This window comes from Brachycentrus maculatus, unplaced genomic scaffold (assembly GCF_059751285.1).
Source record: "Brachycentrus maculatus isolate JH-2025_06_01 unplaced genomic scaffold, ASM5975128v1 h1tg000287l, whole genome shotgun sequence".
NCBI lineage: Eukaryota > Metazoa > Arthropoda > Insecta > Trichoptera > Brachycentridae > Brachycentrus > Brachycentrus maculatus.
The window spans coordinates 195,054-212,415 of NW_028281038.1; the positions used below are offsets into that span (position 1 = coordinate 195,054).

Here is a 17,362-nt window from a genome sequence, read left to right on the forward strand (position 1 = left end):
TTTTTGAGAAATAAAAAGACTTCCACTAACATTTTTAGTAAAAACGTTGGTTTTTACTAACTAGTTGTAGTTTCAGCAACAACCGGGCAACCAGGCTGTTGCCGAAACTAGTTGGTTTTTAGTAAAAATGTGAGTGGATCAAAAAACAAAGTCTTTTTATTTCTCTAATATAATATCAATTATTTAAAAAAAAAATACAGGATCAAGAGTATGCTCAAAGATTTGGTTATTTAACGGGCATTTTTATTTATATTATCACATTGTTGTCGGGCTGATCTAATTAGTGCCAAGAGTGTTTTTTCTTTACGTATTTTGCAAAAAATTTAAATTTGTTTATAAATTGGTACATATAAATCTATGAAAATATTTGATATTTTGTCATGAAAGTTTCTGTGTAGTATTCATAAAGTGAACATATGTCCCGTTTTGAATGGGACCGTCCTGTTTTTATATAGCCTATCCTGTTGTCCCCAAGTAAAGTTTCGGGACGTCGAAATGTCCCGTTTTAAAAAAAGAGCAACACAAGGTACCAATTTAAAAAAAATCGAGGATAGCTTGTAGTATAGCCGTTTCATATAACTTTGCTGAACAAATCCTAGCTTGATTTCGGTGCATATGGCTACAGCAGGTGGCTGGTGAGTCATGTGCAAAGACTAACTCATTTGTATAAAGACCGCCGACTCTTTATATAAATAATAAAAACACATAATTATTTCATAGTTATATGATTTATTCCTCTTATTTTCGTTATCAGCATTCCTTTTCTTTTTAATGATACATAAAAACTATGAAAAAATACGTGTTTTCTTGAATATACATACTATTAGGTAAAAAATTGGTACATGTCCCGTTTTAGGGACAAAAATAAATGGTCAGTTTAAGTATAATAGACGCATTGTTAGCTGCATATATTGTTTGAAAATTTATTCATTAAATACTTAATAGTATTCCACTCCATTTATCAAATTTAAACTTAACTATTACTTTAAAATAGTATGACAAATAGCACCAGCAGTGTAAAATAATAATCTAACACGCAAGACGACCGACATAAGACCCAGAAAGCAATTTAGCTTCAAATGTTCATTTAATTTGCAGTTTGTCTGCCCTGCATAGTGTAGAGTATTTCCTGTTTTGAATATTGAAAGCATTAACTTTGTGGATCATATTGATATATTATTTGAGAAATAAAAAGTCTTTGCATCCACTCACATTTGTATTAATAACCCAATTAAGGTTGTCAATAAAAATGTGAGTGGATCAAAAAACAAAGTCTTTTTATTTCTCAAAATAATATATAGAGTATTTCCATTGGAAGTTATCAATTGAATCATTAGTTGTGATACAAACCTGTAGAAATACGTGTCCCGCAAACAACCTACAGGACGATTCCGGAAAAAAAAATATATATGTCCCGCTTTCTACGCACAATCAAGAAAAAACTTTTTAAATATGCCCCGACAACAATGTGTTAAGAAAAAAGTAATTCACTGTTATTTTTTTTAAATTAAACCAATAGTGAACATTTTACCATCATTATTTTGTGGTAAGATTCTCAGAACCGTTAGAAAATCTAAATATAAACTATCACACGTTTTGTGATAACTAAAAAATTCATGTAAAAATTTTCTGACATATTTTAAATGGTGTCATGCTTTTTAAATATAAAATGTCAACTATTGAAGGTTATTTAATTTTTATAAAAATGTATCTACCTTTGATAATTCACAGGTAAGAATATTTGGAACCTTTTTCTTGTTTTTCTTTTCCATTTTTACAATAATAAATAATAAAATGACCAACTCTTATTTAGTTTGTATATCATTGCATTAACATGTAATAAATTGTGTTTGCTAGCTCATTTTTTTTAAAATTTAATCCGAATAAGTTTAAAAAAATGTATAAAACTCAAGACTTATTTATCAATGATCTTGATGCAAAATTATGTACTTAATTAAGAAATATAATGTATTTTTTCTCTTCAATTTGATGCCAACCGAATATATTTATAAAAAAAACACAGCTAAATACGATAAAAGATAGTAAAAAAATATATAAATGTGAAAGTAACGCTCCCAAATTATTTACAACATTTTGAGTGTGTCCAAATACTTGTTCACAAAATCTGGATTATCTCCAATTACAGGAGTTATTTTCATATTATTTTTTGACATCTCATCAAAGATGAAGAAGAATATGGAAGTCTGGGCATTTACGAGGCTTACGAGGGCATTTACGGGGCTAATATAAGAGTTTCTGCTTAATAAAAAGCTTCTTTACATCTCACCAATAGATGTCTCTAGTGAAGTTCTAGTGATTCATGAACAAGGTTTCTAAATTGGTTCATATAAATAGAACTTCCAAGAATTTGGTAGTGTGGTTGTCAATAATGGGTAGAATTGGTGAATGTTACACGTGTGTAAAGTGATCACTTAAACCAGCCTATGACGGTCGTAAGCCCCGTAAATGCCCAGACTTCCATATTCTTCTTCATCTTTGATGAGATGTCAAAAAATAATATCTCCCAAATTATCATTTTTTAAGTTTACTTAGTCATCCATAAGGACGTTTGTGCACTACACGGAATTTCACAGTCCGGCACTTCAGTTAGTGTGATAAAACGATGATTGGCTTGTGCTTTTGTCCATTTTTCTTCGGATCGTTGCGCGTAAATTCGATCACGCTAAACTGTCGTAGTAAAATTCCATGTAGTGCACAAGCCCCCTAATACTCTCATAATTGGCTGATAGTAAAAAAATGTGACAAACTAGAAAAAGAGGAAATGAAAATTTGGAATCAGATTATTTTTTTCATGCTCTTGGAAACACACCCAGTCCAATTTCGATTTTTTAACCTAAGAAATCTGATTTTTAATTGAATTGAATTTGAATTGAAATAAAAATTAAAAACACTTCATAATAATTGGTAATTTTGGGAGCAGTGTGCGGGCACTGTTGTGGCTTTGGGTGCTCTTAGGCACGATTTGATTCATCAATTTATATTTATATCTTAACACACTAAGGACTTGTGTTTTTTTACGCCTGTGACGGGATTTGATAATTGTGTATGTATAGTTAAGACCTTAACAAAGAGATTGCTACCTAATATTCATATTTTCAAAAACATTAAATAATTCCTTATTTTCTGAATTCGAAATGAGGCCGGCCTGGAGGTAAAAATATCCTTCCCGTCCACTTAACCGGATCCACGCGGCTCGCATAACCGTATGTGTTTTCACAAAACATTCCCTGTACGCGGCTGACATAACCGTTTGTGTTTTTACTTTACTCCAAGTTTCGAACCTCAGTTCAACTTGGAGGGATTTTTTCATGGTGTGGAACTTTGGATAAAATAATACGTCAATCCTTGGCCTTATGACATCTGTTGAAATATCTGACTAATAATTTGTAACATCACTAGGATAAATAAAAGAACAGATCCCTCATTTTTCTTGCGGTCCGGTCGGTAATTAGTCCGCGCCATAATCATGCCCTATATCTGTCTCACTCTCGACGCTACGCATCGCCAGTGGGTAAGAGTGACACACGATGCGTGCTTTGATTTATTTATGTTACGATCTTATTTGTTTATATTACGATATATTTCAAGAATAAGACACACGATGCGTGCTTTGATTTATTTATGTTACGATCTTATTTGTTTATATTACGATATATTTCAAGAATAAGATTGTATTATAGAGTACCAAAAAGGCACTATGAATCCCATTGAACGTTTTTGCTAAGGAAAATAAATAATTTCTTAACTAAATACATGATAAAAGTAATCATTTAAAAAACGGCGAAATACCGCCGCGCACAGGCGTATTTCAGGAACAAAGTGAACAAACAGGCTCAGGAACAAAGTGAACGCGGTTAAAAGGTTAAGCATCAATCGACCAAACGGGCACAGATACCTTTCCTGTCCTTAGTGTGTTAATTTCATTTCTATTGAAATTGTGATTGAGTTAGCTTCTGAGTTTGATTCTGCGACTTCTCAGTCATTAGTTTTGTTGTAACCTCACAAAAATTCTCACAATGTGATACCTTATTATTTCTGTTTTCTTTTTGTAATATTAGCAGATTGACCGAATATATCCAATGTATAAAAGAAAATGTCAGGAGTTTTCTTTTTGTTTCTTATTGAATAGTAGATAAGGTTGGTACGCGCTACAGAAATTTTATAAATTGTAAATATTGTATATAGAAATTAAATTTAATGTATTTCACACTGTTCTGTGGCGTACTGAGAAGTGAGTTAAATATATTTCTCGTTTTAATTTCATCCTTGGTTTTATTTCTTCCCTTACACAAATCGGCTGTAGATGGCGGTATGAAAACTGTCCCATATTTTTATTATGGGTTCTTTTATTTATGGAAAATGTTAATTTTATGTAAATATATTCCCGTGAACTCAAACACGAAGCGCCATGAGATTTATGATATTTGTACAAGTTCCAAAAATTTGAGTAGTGTGGTTGTCAATCATGGGTAGAATGGTGTGTAAAGTTATCACCCAACCAAGCCTATGACAGATCATAGGCCCTGTAAATACCCAGATATCCATATTCCTCTTCATCTATGTTGAGATGTCAAAATTTAAATTTCGCACTTTCCTTGGTTTTTCAGTTAAAGTGGATGACTATTCTTGTTTGTCTCTGTAGCGTAATGTTTAGCCTGTTTGACAGCCATGCTGGAGGTCCCGGGTTTGAATCCCACGAGCCTCAAAATAAATATAAGTGGTTTTTTACTTAACTTACTTAACATTTATTTAACATTACCTAAAGCGCGGGGCTGATCACTTTTTCTTGATGTGTTTAACGATAAAGATAACAGAACTTCCGTTCGAAACAGTGCCCTATGAACTATTGGGTGCGGATAGAGAGAAGAAGAAATGCATGACTTATTTTTAAATTTCCACAGGTCTTTTTATCAAGGATTTCAAAATTAAACAAACACAAAGTCGTTAATATATTTTTTTACTAATTTATATATAAACATATACATTTTTCAATGGTATCAATGACTAGAAAATACATAAATATGTTAATTATATTTAATTTCATAAAAAGCACCAACTATTATAATTAATATTTTTTTTATACCTTTATAAAAATACTGGAATAAATTATTACTATGCGTAGTAAATACTTTAAAAAAACTAATATGTACTTAAATATAAATATTGGTTCAAGTCAAATGCACAAAAAAATTTCAAAAGCCCATGCATAAATTGTTGGGTAATTATTCTTTGGTGAAAATTGAATCTACACATTTTACAGTGTTCAATTTTTTTTTTAAACAGACATTCACGACAATCCTTTTTATATATAAAATTATTAATAAAACACATGCATCTTTTGTACCCGTTCAAAGCAACAGTGGTAGTGATTATCACCAAAATAAATTATAAATAAAATGTGCATAGATTTTAATTTCAATAAATCCTGACGAGTCAAGAGTCTAAGATAGGCGTGAGCGGTGTTCCATCCTTTCTTCCCTTTCTGGGGAGTACCCCAGAAATGCCAATCAGTCGACAGTGCTTCATCCTTGACGAAGTGGTATACACTACCCTACTTATAAATAATAATTTGAATTTAGTAATATCTTATGACGTCTTCTTTAAACGGTGGCAGGCCGAAGGTTTCCGGCCTGAAGTCCAGAAGGGAGTCCACGGCGAGGGTCGCGTTGGAAGTCAGGGCTTTGTCCAGCCCCGGATCCGGGGTCATGAGGACCTGCATTCCGGCGGCGCGACCCGATGTCACGCCATTCGGTGCATCCTCGATAACCAAACACTGTTCAATATAAAACAAATATTAAAACATTGTAGGCGGGCGCTTTGAACAATAGACTCTAGCCTATAGCGGACGTTTTTCGCGATTAGCGCAAAAATATATCGCTTTCTTAAAATTGACACAATTTCTAAACCAAATAATATTTTCGATTGAAATTTTCAAAGAAATCATATTTGACATTTGATCATCAAAAATAAATTATAATCATAATTTTTAATTAAGTATTCCATATTTCACAATTTTAGAAGCATTGTAAACTCTAAAAAATAGTCTTCCCCTCCGAGGTATCATTCCCTACACAATGCTAATATATTCAAATAATAAAATACCAAACAGTAAACAAAACAGTGCGAGCGGTATGAAAAATAGTCCAATACGTGAAATGACTCAAACTAAACTGGAGATTGAGATCGCATAAAAATTCTAGATTTCTGGCGATGCCTTTACAAGCGACACACTAGCCAATCCAGACAAGGCATCTCAAATAACGTCAACAGACTGTCGCCTAGCACCCAGGTAGCAGATTACCCTTCAACGCATTTTATTTCACGCTGATAACAAACTCATATATTGCCGTTTCCCGCCGATAACCGACAGTCGACAAAAACGGCATTTGCCGTGCCCCGGAGTTGACCGACAGTCTGCGAAAAACGGCAAATACCGTGTCCCGCCGACAACGTGTTAATTAAAAATTCTTCTATAATTTATATTTAAAGCACTAACTTTGTGATTTTCATTTTTTAATTAGAATGTTACTTTGTTATAATTGTTATAATGGTCGCTACGTAGATTACGCCTAACGGTAAACATTATTATGTCTTTCTATTCATAGAATAAGGCCGCAGTTAGATTGAATATTTAAAGAAGAAAAAATAAACAAATATATGATTAGGTCCATAGTACATGTCGTCATGTCATAATGTAAGATTCAAACGGTAAGGCAAGTAATTAGGTACTCCAGTCGCTCTGCACGTAGATCTCGATGTTAAAAAGTAATAAATTTTGGTATTTTTTTTAATTACCTAGTTATATTTGTGTTGGTCAGCACACTCGGCTACCGTTCTGGAGGACCCGGGTTCGATTCCCAGGGGGGGTAAAATAAATATGAGTGATTTTTTCACTGTAATATTTATTCAATATTACGCTGGACTGGTACCTGAAGCGGAGGGCTGATCACCTTTCCTTCATGTGTAAACGATCAAAATAACACTGCATTTATATGACGCAGTGCCCTATGCATCATTGGGGTGCGGATAAGGGTTTTATTAATATTATTATTATATTTGTGTTATAATAAAGTATTTATAGTGATTTTCAAACAAAGGTACATTTTAATTATAAAAATTTATTTCAAAGATTTTTATTATCTTTGAAGCACTAACGAAGTGTTAAGATGAAAATCCGGTGTTTAACGGAATAAATAAAAAGTTTATATCTACTTATCTTCAAAAACTTCAATCAGTCTACAAGTAAGGAAAAACTTACATTTTCCGGCTTGGGCTTATCCGGGAAGCGCGAAGCGCAGATTAAGTAGATATCCGGATGTGGCTTTCCATTCTTGACCTCCGGGTCGGTACTGCCCATAACCTTGTGGTCAAACAGTTCAAACAAGTCCTGATGATGGAGCGTCTTGACCTCGACGCTGGCCTTGCCTGAGCTGGTGGCCAAGGCCATGGGAACCCTGTGCCGGTACAGATGTTCAATCAACCGCTTGGCACCTTCAACAAAATTTATTTATTTATTTAAACATCATATACAGAAAAGAAGTACATTGGCGGGCTTATTGCTAAAAATCAAATCAGACTAGTGATATTGATCAAAACGTTTTATACCATATATAGCTGTTTGCAATCAGAGTACTTTTTTTATATTAGAAAGGAATGTAAGGCTGAACTAAGGACAATTGAAAAGATTAAGAAAAGTCCTTCAAGGTGGTATGGACATGTGGAGTGAATGGATAACTAGAGAATGACTATGAAAATATATTTGGCAAAGGTGAACGGAAGAACAGAACGAGAACAGCTGAAAAAGACTTAAGCAAGACCAGATCAATCAGAATCTAAAATCTGGTGGTGTCAAAAGTCTACTCATGTAGATTACTCAGAGGGCATGTATGTATGTCTAGATGTCAAAACAGATAAGTATGGTGTTCCATCCTCTCTGCTTCCTCTGCAGAGAAACGGCATAGTAATGGAAGTAGTAGTAGTAGTAGGAGATGTTCGGCTGTCCAAACTTAAAACACAGTAAGGGACATTTTTTTTGTAGTACTTTTTTTTGCATTTTTGGGCTAAGTAGATTCTACTGAGCAAAAAAAAACGTACTACAAAAAAAATGTCCCTTACTGTGTTTTAAGTTTGGACAGCCGTGTTGTTATTCTCACAATCCCACGTGCGTTGAACAAGTTAATCAGCTAACAAAATGACCAACTCACCCTTCATGAGCTTCACTTTCCCGAAGACTTTGTCTCCCAGCGAGTTCATCTGGATGCGGAAGTCCTCGGGGGTGATGGGAAGCCCAACCTCCCGGCACACTATCTCTGATGTCATCTGTTCCGTAGTGCCCATGACGCGCAGCCGTATATCACGGGGATAATCCTTCCCGTACTTGTTGCATATGGCTCGGACAATCTCTTCGTATATGCACTCCGAATCTGCAACAAAATGGATTTTGTTGCTTTTGGTTTTGAAGAATTTTGATGCCCAATATATATTATATAAATAAAAATCTAAATTCTAAAGTCTAAAGGATATTATATGTATATAAATCTAAAGTCTAAATTATAAAAACCTAAAGTCATTAATTAAACCCTGAAGAGGGCAACGGGTTGTTGCCGAAACTAGTTGGTTAGTAAAAATGTGAGTGGATCAAAACACAAAGTCTTTTTATTTCTCGAAATAATATAAAAATCTAAATGTTTACATGTTTTCACATATCGCTCACTCCTTTCATGAACGTCATGAAAGCCCGATCAAAATTTTTCATTTTTCAGTTGTGTTTTCGGAATGCCCAGAAAATGTACTATATCCCAGCAAAAGGGGCATATTTTTAACTTAATGTTTACCCGCTACAGGGCAGAAAGTGTTGTTTTTGCATTTTGAAGAAAAGGTATTGTTTTATTATTTTTTTAAATATACTTAATATTTTTCAAATAGAGAAAAAACATTAAGGTCAGGTTTTTTACTGTGCAACAGACCTAAAAAAGATCTGTTGCACAGTAAAAAATTCAATAAGTGGCATATTTTTAACTTAATATGTACCCGCTGCTACAGGGCAGAAAGTGTTGTTTTTTTGCATTTTGAAGAAAAGGTATTGTTTAATAATGTTTTTAAATATACTTAATATTTTTCAAATGGAGAAAAAACCTTCAGGTTTTACCTTAAAAGATCTGTAGCACAGTAAAAAGTTAAGTAAATGGGCTTGATATTTATTTTTAATACATTGTATTATATTTTTAAACTTTAAAAACGATCTCCTGAAAAATCAATTTTTTTGATTTATGACGTTTTTGAAAGGAGTGAGCAATATATACACACCCAGCAGTACATAAGGCACTACATTGCATCGACGCAGTGTAATATTGATCGATAATTAATATTGTGAATAAAAATAACTGGTCAAATTATATAACCTGCATAAAATTGAAAATACTTTTTCAGGCTTTTCCCAGTATGCAAAAATTGTGAACTCATACAGTGACATGAGTTTAATGATATATGTTGGAGTTCCAAAAATTTGAGTAGTGTGGTTGTCTATCATGGGTAGAGTCGGTGAATGTTACATGCGTGTAAAGTGATCACTTAACCAACATATGGACAGATCGGAAGCTTCATCTATGTCATTCATTCGAACCCTTATCCGCACCCCAATGGTGCATAGGGCACTGCATCATATAAACGCAGTGTTATCTTGATCGTTAACATACGAAGGAAAGGTGATCAGCCCTCCACTTCAGGTACCAGTCCAGGGTAATATTGAATAAATATTAGAGTGAAAAAATCACTTATATTTATTAGACCTCCCTCTGGGAATCGAACCCGGGACCTCCATAACGGTAGCCGAGCGGATTACACTACGGAGGTGGACAATTCATCTATGTTGAGACATAAAAAATCTAAAGAATTATAGTTGTTCAAATTAATAACGTTTCACTGTATGTGTTACTCAAAAGCTTAAATTTTCTCTTTTTTTCACAAAGGAGAAAGGACATTGCCTTTTGGTTAATAAGAGAAACTTCATTTTCTCTGACAAAAGCAACATGAACACACCACGTCATGGTACAACGTGCATCTACAATGTATACAGTGAGTGACCTTTGTGGCACAATTTAGTACTGGAGTTATTTTGTAAACAGATCTGCGGAAAACAAACAAACTACCAGCTGTAACTCTAGTCAACAAAATTTCATAAATGCTACGTTATTTAGAATTGTAAATCAAAACACGATATTTGTGAACGCCATCTTTTACGATTTTTTGGTACAATTCATGGATAATTTTTTTTCAAATTTTCATTAAATTGCATTTTTTGGTACAATTCATTCATTCAAAACCTCCTGATGGTGCAAGAAACGCAGTGTTATCTTGATCGTTAACACATCCTACAGACACCACTCCAGGATATTGAATAAACATTAGAGTGAAAAATCACTTTTATTTATTTGACCCCCCCCCCCTTGGGAATGGAACCTGGGACCTCTAATTGGTAGCCGAGACTGCTGACCATTACACTACGGAGGCGGACAAAAGCTATATATTATATAATATATATTTATATATATATATATATTTATATATATATATATATATATATATATATATATATATATATATATATATATATATGTGAGTGTGTGTGTGTGTGTGCTATATATGGGACAAAAGCTATATATGTGTTTGGGCAAAAGACAGATCTCTTAGCTCCGGAATAGGAATATACGAGATTGGACGGGGATTAGGACTGTTTAGAGCTGCCCGAGACAAGGACAATTACTCTCAAGTTAAAGTTGACGTCAGATGGACCTGACACACAGAAGAATGATTTTTTATAGAGAATGGCATTGCATATAGAATTTAATACTCTTTCCAATGTCAAGTTAAATAAGATTATTTAACCAATCCGGGAGTATGAACGTAAATGAACGTCAGTGAGAATTTTCCTTAAAGGAGTATGGACGTTAATGAACGTGGAAGTCCGTCTGTCAGTCTAGTATGATGTAATTTTATGGCAATGACATCTGTGGATATTTGTGTGTAATTTTGTCATAATTTAAAAATATTTCGGAGAGGTGTTTTTAAAAAAATATATATTTTAACATTATTTCTATCTTCATAATACATCGATTTAACAAAGAAGAAAAAAAATTTTTATGTAAAAAGAACCCACTCCCCAGAGAAAGTCGGACATCAATTTTTGTACTCCCGGAAAGGTTAATTATAAATCACGGTTAACTTATCATTTGACTATAAATTGATTCCGTTAGATTTTTAAAAAGTAAGTAAAATTTTGTATATAATTATGTTCCCGCTAGGATGAATTGGATATTTGTAGGGAGGGGAATGAGCGGGGCCAGTGTTGAAAAATGTTGGCATTTAATCGTTTATTGGGCAAATAAAGAATATGTGGTTAAGGTCTTCCTTCTCCAAAACGACATTCGCAAATGGGGGAGTCAAAAACACCAATCTTTTCAAGGTACTTTCTCGTACAGCAATGTCCCATCCTCATTTCGCCCACTCCTTTCAAGAACGTCATAAATCAAAAAACTTGATTTTTCAGGAGACCGTTTTTAAAGTTTAAAAATATAATATGCCTCTTTTTCTGGGATATAGTACATTTTCTGGGCATTCCGAAAATATGCTCAACTGAAAATTGACGATTTTTGATTTATGACGTTCTTGAAAGGAGTGAGCGATTTGACAAATGGTGGAAAGAAGAAGAAGACTAAAAGTTACTTGTCATTGTACTTGGAACAGTTCTAGAAATACTCAAATTCTAACATTTTATTTTCTGAATTAAACTATGGTCACTTTACTCAGTATCCCAAATATTATGGTAACCTTGAATGGATGCCAAGATGAGAGATAAATGTGTAATAAAACACCTTTCATCAACAAGGAGGAAATGTAATGCGCTGTTTTCAGTATAAGCAACTCAAATATTTTTATTTTTTGCAGATAAGTTTCTTTGTAAACATAGCATTGAAGTTATATTAATGAGGTCAATAGACTTATGTTTGTATTTGCCTTGTTTTTAAACATTTTCGTTATAGAAATAGATAACCATGAAAAGTCTATCAAATACAAGTCTTAGTTTATCTTTCATGCCTTTAACCACCCTACCTTCGGGTCATTTTCAGGCATATTTTTTATAAACATGCAAAAAAATCACAACAGTTTGTCGTTACAAAATATTGTCAAGTATGAAACCTGACAAAAATTCGTCAGTGTATCCTTTTTATCCTTTAGTCCGCCTCCGTAGTGTAATGGTCAGCATGCTCGGCTACCGTTCTGGAGGTCCCGGGTTCGATTCCCAGGGGGGTTTAATAAATATAAGTGATTTTTTCACTCTAATATTTATTCAATATTACACTGGACTGGTACCTGAAGTGGAGGGCTGATCACCTTTCCTTCATGTGTAATCGATCGAGATAACACTGCGTTTATATGAAGCAGTGCCCTATGCACCATTGGGGTGCGGTAAGGGATTTATGTATCTTTTTTATCAGTGATATCTTTTCTCATGCGCGTAGGTCATACGGGTTAGCGTGGAATGGTGAAGAAAAACCGCGCGTATCACGTACGTTCGTATGTGTTGGGAGGTTAAATATAAAGAAATAAAACAGTCGTATAAGACAAATTTTGAGTTATTTTTACATTTTGATGAAGAATATGGAAATCTGAGTATTTACAGTGCCTGTGACCTGTCATAGGCTGGTTAAGTGATCACTTTTCATATGTGCAACATTGACAATAATACTATTTGAATTTTCAGAACTCCTAGATAATTGATCAACCTCGTGACACAGTACACATGAGTCCACAGCAGCCATCTATGTTGAACTGAGAAAAGCTTTTATTTAGCAGAGACACTTTTATTTTTTTGCAAGATCCGAACCCCGGATTATTTTTAAATACTGAGAAACGCCTGAAACATGATTTTTTTTAAATTGTGTGGCTTATAATTTGACCAGTTTATTGTATTCACAACATTTTGATCAATATATCTAGGAGTTCCAAAACTTTTAGTAGTGTGGTTGTCAGTCATGGGTAGAATGGTGAATGTTGCACACATCGCTCACTCCTTTCAAAAAACTTTTTCAGGAGAACGTTTTGAAAGTTTAAAAATATAATACAATGTATTAATAAATAAATATCAAGCCACTTATCAAACTTTTTACTGTGCAACAGATCTTTTTAGGTAAAACCTGAAGGTTTTTTCTCCATTTGAAAAATATTTAGTATATTTAAAAAAATAATTAAACAATACCTTTTCTTCAAAATGCAAAAACAACACTTTCTGCCCTGTAGCGGGTAAATATTAAGTTAAAAATATGTCTCTTTTGCTGGGATATGGTACATTTTTTGGGCATTCCGAAAACATGCACAAGTGAAAATTGACGATTTTTTATTTATGACGTTCTTGAAAGGAGTGAGCGACATGTAAAGTAATCACTTAGCCAACCCACGATAGATCATAAGCCCTGTAAATACCTAGACTTCCATATTCTTCTTCAACTACGTTGAGACGATGAAATGTTCAAAGTACCATATTACCATACAGCTTGTCAGAATGCAAGTATTTTGCAAATGGAACTTGCATTCTAATAATGCACATTGTGAACAAATAGTATTGGCCTATCTTGAGCTGATAAAAAATCCTTAATGAACTTGTAGCACATGATAATTATAACATTGCATCACTTCAACGCACTTATCATAATCGTTGAGATTAAAATTATCATAGTCCAGATAATCATTATTAACTTTTTTCATTAAAAATATTATTTTCGATACATTATCTGCCTATATGTACATTTTTGGTTCAATCATGCCACAAATAACTGCAGTAAAACCTCGATATAATGGACTTATTGGTCTGTTAAAGCCGTAAGTCTGTTATATAAAGAAAAAATTTTAGTCGGGTTGTGGTCCCGTGGTTAGTGTCGCGGACTCTTAAGTCGCAGTTTCTCGGTTCGAATCCACTCTATCACAATATGATACCTACAATGATTAAAGAAAACACTTGTTTTTTACCACTTGAGTTTTATTATAGACTACATGTTTCAGAAGTAAAACTTCCATCATTCACGTCTGTATAACATGTTATTATACAGACCTGAATGATGGAAGTTTAACTTCTGAAACATGTAGTCTATAATAAAACTCAAGTGGTAAAAAACAAGTGTTTTCTTTAATCATTGTAACATGTCTTACCACAAAGTTAATGCCGAAACAATAAATAAAATATGATACCTATTTCTTGTAATGAGCGCTTAGGTTCACAGAGATAGTATGAAATTGAAAAAAAAAGTTTTGAAATAAATAATTTTAAAAAATTGAAAATATGAACAATTGCAAATACTAATTTGGATATAAATTGACAATACAAAACACAAACAAATTTCTATTAGTGATTATCATGGCCGGTAAAAATTGTTAACATGCGGCGACACTTGAATTTAAGCATGTATAATATTAAGAGGACGTTTTTTGTTGTTTGTTTCTAATTTGAACGGATTTTTTGTCCGTTATATCCAAAGTTCGTTCAATAGAAGTCCGTTATATCGAGGTTTTACTATACTAATTATAGCGTAGGATGTTTTTGTAAAGTGATGAAAATTTAATAAATACAATAGCAAGTTGATGAATCATATTTGTGTATTTTAATAACAAACAAAAATATAATCCGTGGTCCAATAAGATCATATAGATCCTGTTTTTTTTTCACACAAAATGGTTTAAGTATTTAGTCATGTACTGAAAATTGTTGTTTTTTTTTTAATAAAATTCAACAAATTCATGGAATGACTTATTTACGCACACATTGAGAAAAACATGTTTATTTGACTCTTAACTGGAAACCCTTGGCACGTGTGTTTACAGGTTTGTTAGAAATTGACTCATTTTGACATTTTAAGCTAAAAATAGTTTTTAGTCATAAAATTGCACATAACGTATCAGAAAATAGTATTGTGTATACTCCAACAGCAGGTATGAGTCACAGGTTCGATTCCTGGTCAATAAAATGACAAGCGTTTTCAAAATACATCATTTCAATGCAGTTTAATCATCAAATAGACCTAAATAAGAGTAATGAAAGACATAAATAAGAGTAATTAAAGAATAAAATAAGACTGCCATTATTGAAAAAAACAGAGTCGTAAAATTGTATAATGTAAAGGTATGAAAATGCTTGATGAGATTGCTGAATATATGAAAAATTAAAAAAGTTTGAAAGAAATTTAAAAGATTTGTTTTGTTTACTGTAAGAAGATGTAAATACATACGATGTAAATTAAGTGTAAAAATAGTTTGTTTTAAATGTAATATAAGCTAACTAAAGCTAAAAAATTAAAAAATTAAACAAAAAAAATATTAAAATTGAAAAAAAAAAGTGTGCGAATGTGAAATGTTCAAATGTGGAGGAATGTTTCGAAAATTGCACGATCAAACCTCGTTCTACGTTCTTCATTTCCATTTTTTCCCCGCTTTTTACACAGAAAAATTATATTTCCGTTTCGCCTTCATATATATCGACATGAATTTATGAACCTTTGATTACGCGCCCACTATTTAAACTCAAATATTTATATTTCAAATTTTCTTTAATAAATAATACAATTTTACGTCTGAGTTTCAATCAATGTACAAAAATATCTGAAATAAACAACAACAAAAACAAAATTTAGAAGAATTTATTCAGTTATTTATTCTGCATGCAACATACATTCATCGGAAGGAATAAAAAAATAGATATTTTTTTGTTGTAAAAACAAATAATTACATTTAAAAAAATAACAGTAGTCGAAAAATTATTAAGAAAAAATATGGCTACCCATTTTTTTATTTGCTTGGGAATTATATACAGCTTGTTCATTTAAAATATTTAAAAAATAGTTAAATTGATAATGATAAAAGCCAACAAAATAAATTCATATTTTTCTTGATGAAAACTCCAAAAAGATTATTTTCGTGACAAATTTTATTAATGTTGTAAAAAAAACTCCGCGATGGAACGAAGGAACATTTGCGTGATTCCGTGATGAACATGATACGATTTACATTAATCTAGTGTTATCTAGCAAACGGTTTATAATAAAAACAAAATATGGTAATAACGCTGGATCAATACAACAGTCTGATCACTAGGTAACGTCGTGAACTAGTTTGTGAACGTGAGATCATTTTCCTAGAATGACATTCAAATATTTCACGATAACATTCATCATTTTATTATTAAAACCCACCGAATCGTTTCAAAGGCTCAAGAAACTAGAAATTATCAGGAAAAACAGAAATAGATCGACCAACATAAACCGATAGTGACCCTGAAAATGTTTGACCTTAAAACTGAAGCAACAGCAACATAATTTACGTGGCTTTATTTAAATATTTTGATTTTTGATGAAAAGAAAAAAACATTCAATTCTGTATAAAAATATTAAGCAATAGAATAAGCGAAAAATTACATCAAAAACATTGTTTAAATAGTTTTGAAAAAACTTACCTAGTATTACGCCGTCCATGTCAAAAAGCACGTGCGTCACTTTCTTAAATTCCATGTTGGGATTTGAAAACCTGTTAATGAGTTCGCCGTTTTGTTCCATTTTAAAATATTCCGAAAGTTATTAACAGTGGAAAAATCGTACGACCCGCGGTTTCAAAAATTGCACAATGATATCAGCTGCGACACAACCTCTACAGAGCAGGTTAGCCAACAGAATGATGTCTGAATAAAGTTCGCGGAGATTAAATAGGCAGTTCCTGTCTAGGAAACCGCTTAAATTTACAATTTTCTGTCCGGGAAATTATTAGATAATGCTACGTAGAAAAGTAATTTTGTGGCATTGAGACTTTTTATGGCACTTAATTCATTCGTTATAATGTCGCCTTGTCAGAAATAAGACCCTTGTCTCCAAAGCTGATGGTTTGTACAAACAAAGGATGTTTCCGTTTTCTTAAAATAGTTGCCGCATCATAATTGATTTTACTTGAAAATTTGATGCAGCATTAAGATTTTTCTTTGTGTCCGTTCTTTAAAATACTATTATTAGCACGCCTGACTACCATGCACGAGATGCCGGATTCGATTCCCGTTTGGGTTCAATGACACAATATTTTATTTAAATTACGCAAGTCGGTGATTGACGATCGAATACAAAAAATACTGTATTTAGAAATATAAATCGAGAAAAAGTCAGAAATATTATCCCATTCAAGTAACTGAATAAGCAACGATTGCCCATTAGGGAGATATATTTTTGAAGCATTATTACCGTGTCCCCAAGTCGTAACTACAAATTTCCCTTTTCACAAAAACAAATGTAACGCGCAATAGGCTTTGTCACGATGT

The 17,362-nt window shown here is 32.7% G+C and overlaps 2 protein-coding genes across 2 annotated transcripts in view; one reads left to right on the forward strand and one right to left on the reverse strand.

Moving 5' to 3' along the window:
* Positions 1-17,362, forward strand: part of LOC148305065 (cathepsin B-like) — a 282,331-nt gene that overhangs the window by 158,024 nt on the left and 106,945 nt on the right. The gene's annotated exons all lie outside the window — the stretch shown is intronic.
* Positions 5,289-16,736, reverse strand: LOC148305069 (putative pseudouridine-5'-phosphatase). The gene is made up of 4 exons (XM_088267279.1): positions 16,517-16,736; positions 8,226-8,444; positions 7,280-7,512; positions 5,289-5,794 (listed from the first exon to the last, which is right to left on the reverse strand). The coding sequence occupies exons 1-4, from the start codon at positions 16,614-16,616 to the stop codon at positions 5,597-5,599; spliced, it is 750 nt and encodes a 249-aa protein (XP_088123405.1). The 5' UTR covers positions 16,617-16,736; the 3' UTR covers positions 5,289-5,596.

Coding starts and splice junctions, on each gene's coding strand:
- LOC148305069 (XM_088267279.1), bottom strand. CDS start 16,616: ATGGAACAAAACGGCGAACTCATTAACAGGTTTTCAAATCCCAACATG. Junction 8,445..16,516: donor CATGGACGGCGTAATACTAG/GTAAGTTTTTTC, acceptor ATTTTGTTGCAG/ATTCGGAGTGCATATACGAA. Junction 7,513..8,225: donor GAAAGTGAAGCTCATGAAGG/GTGAGTTGGTCA, acceptor ATTTTGTTGAAG/GTGCCAAGCGGTTGATTGAA.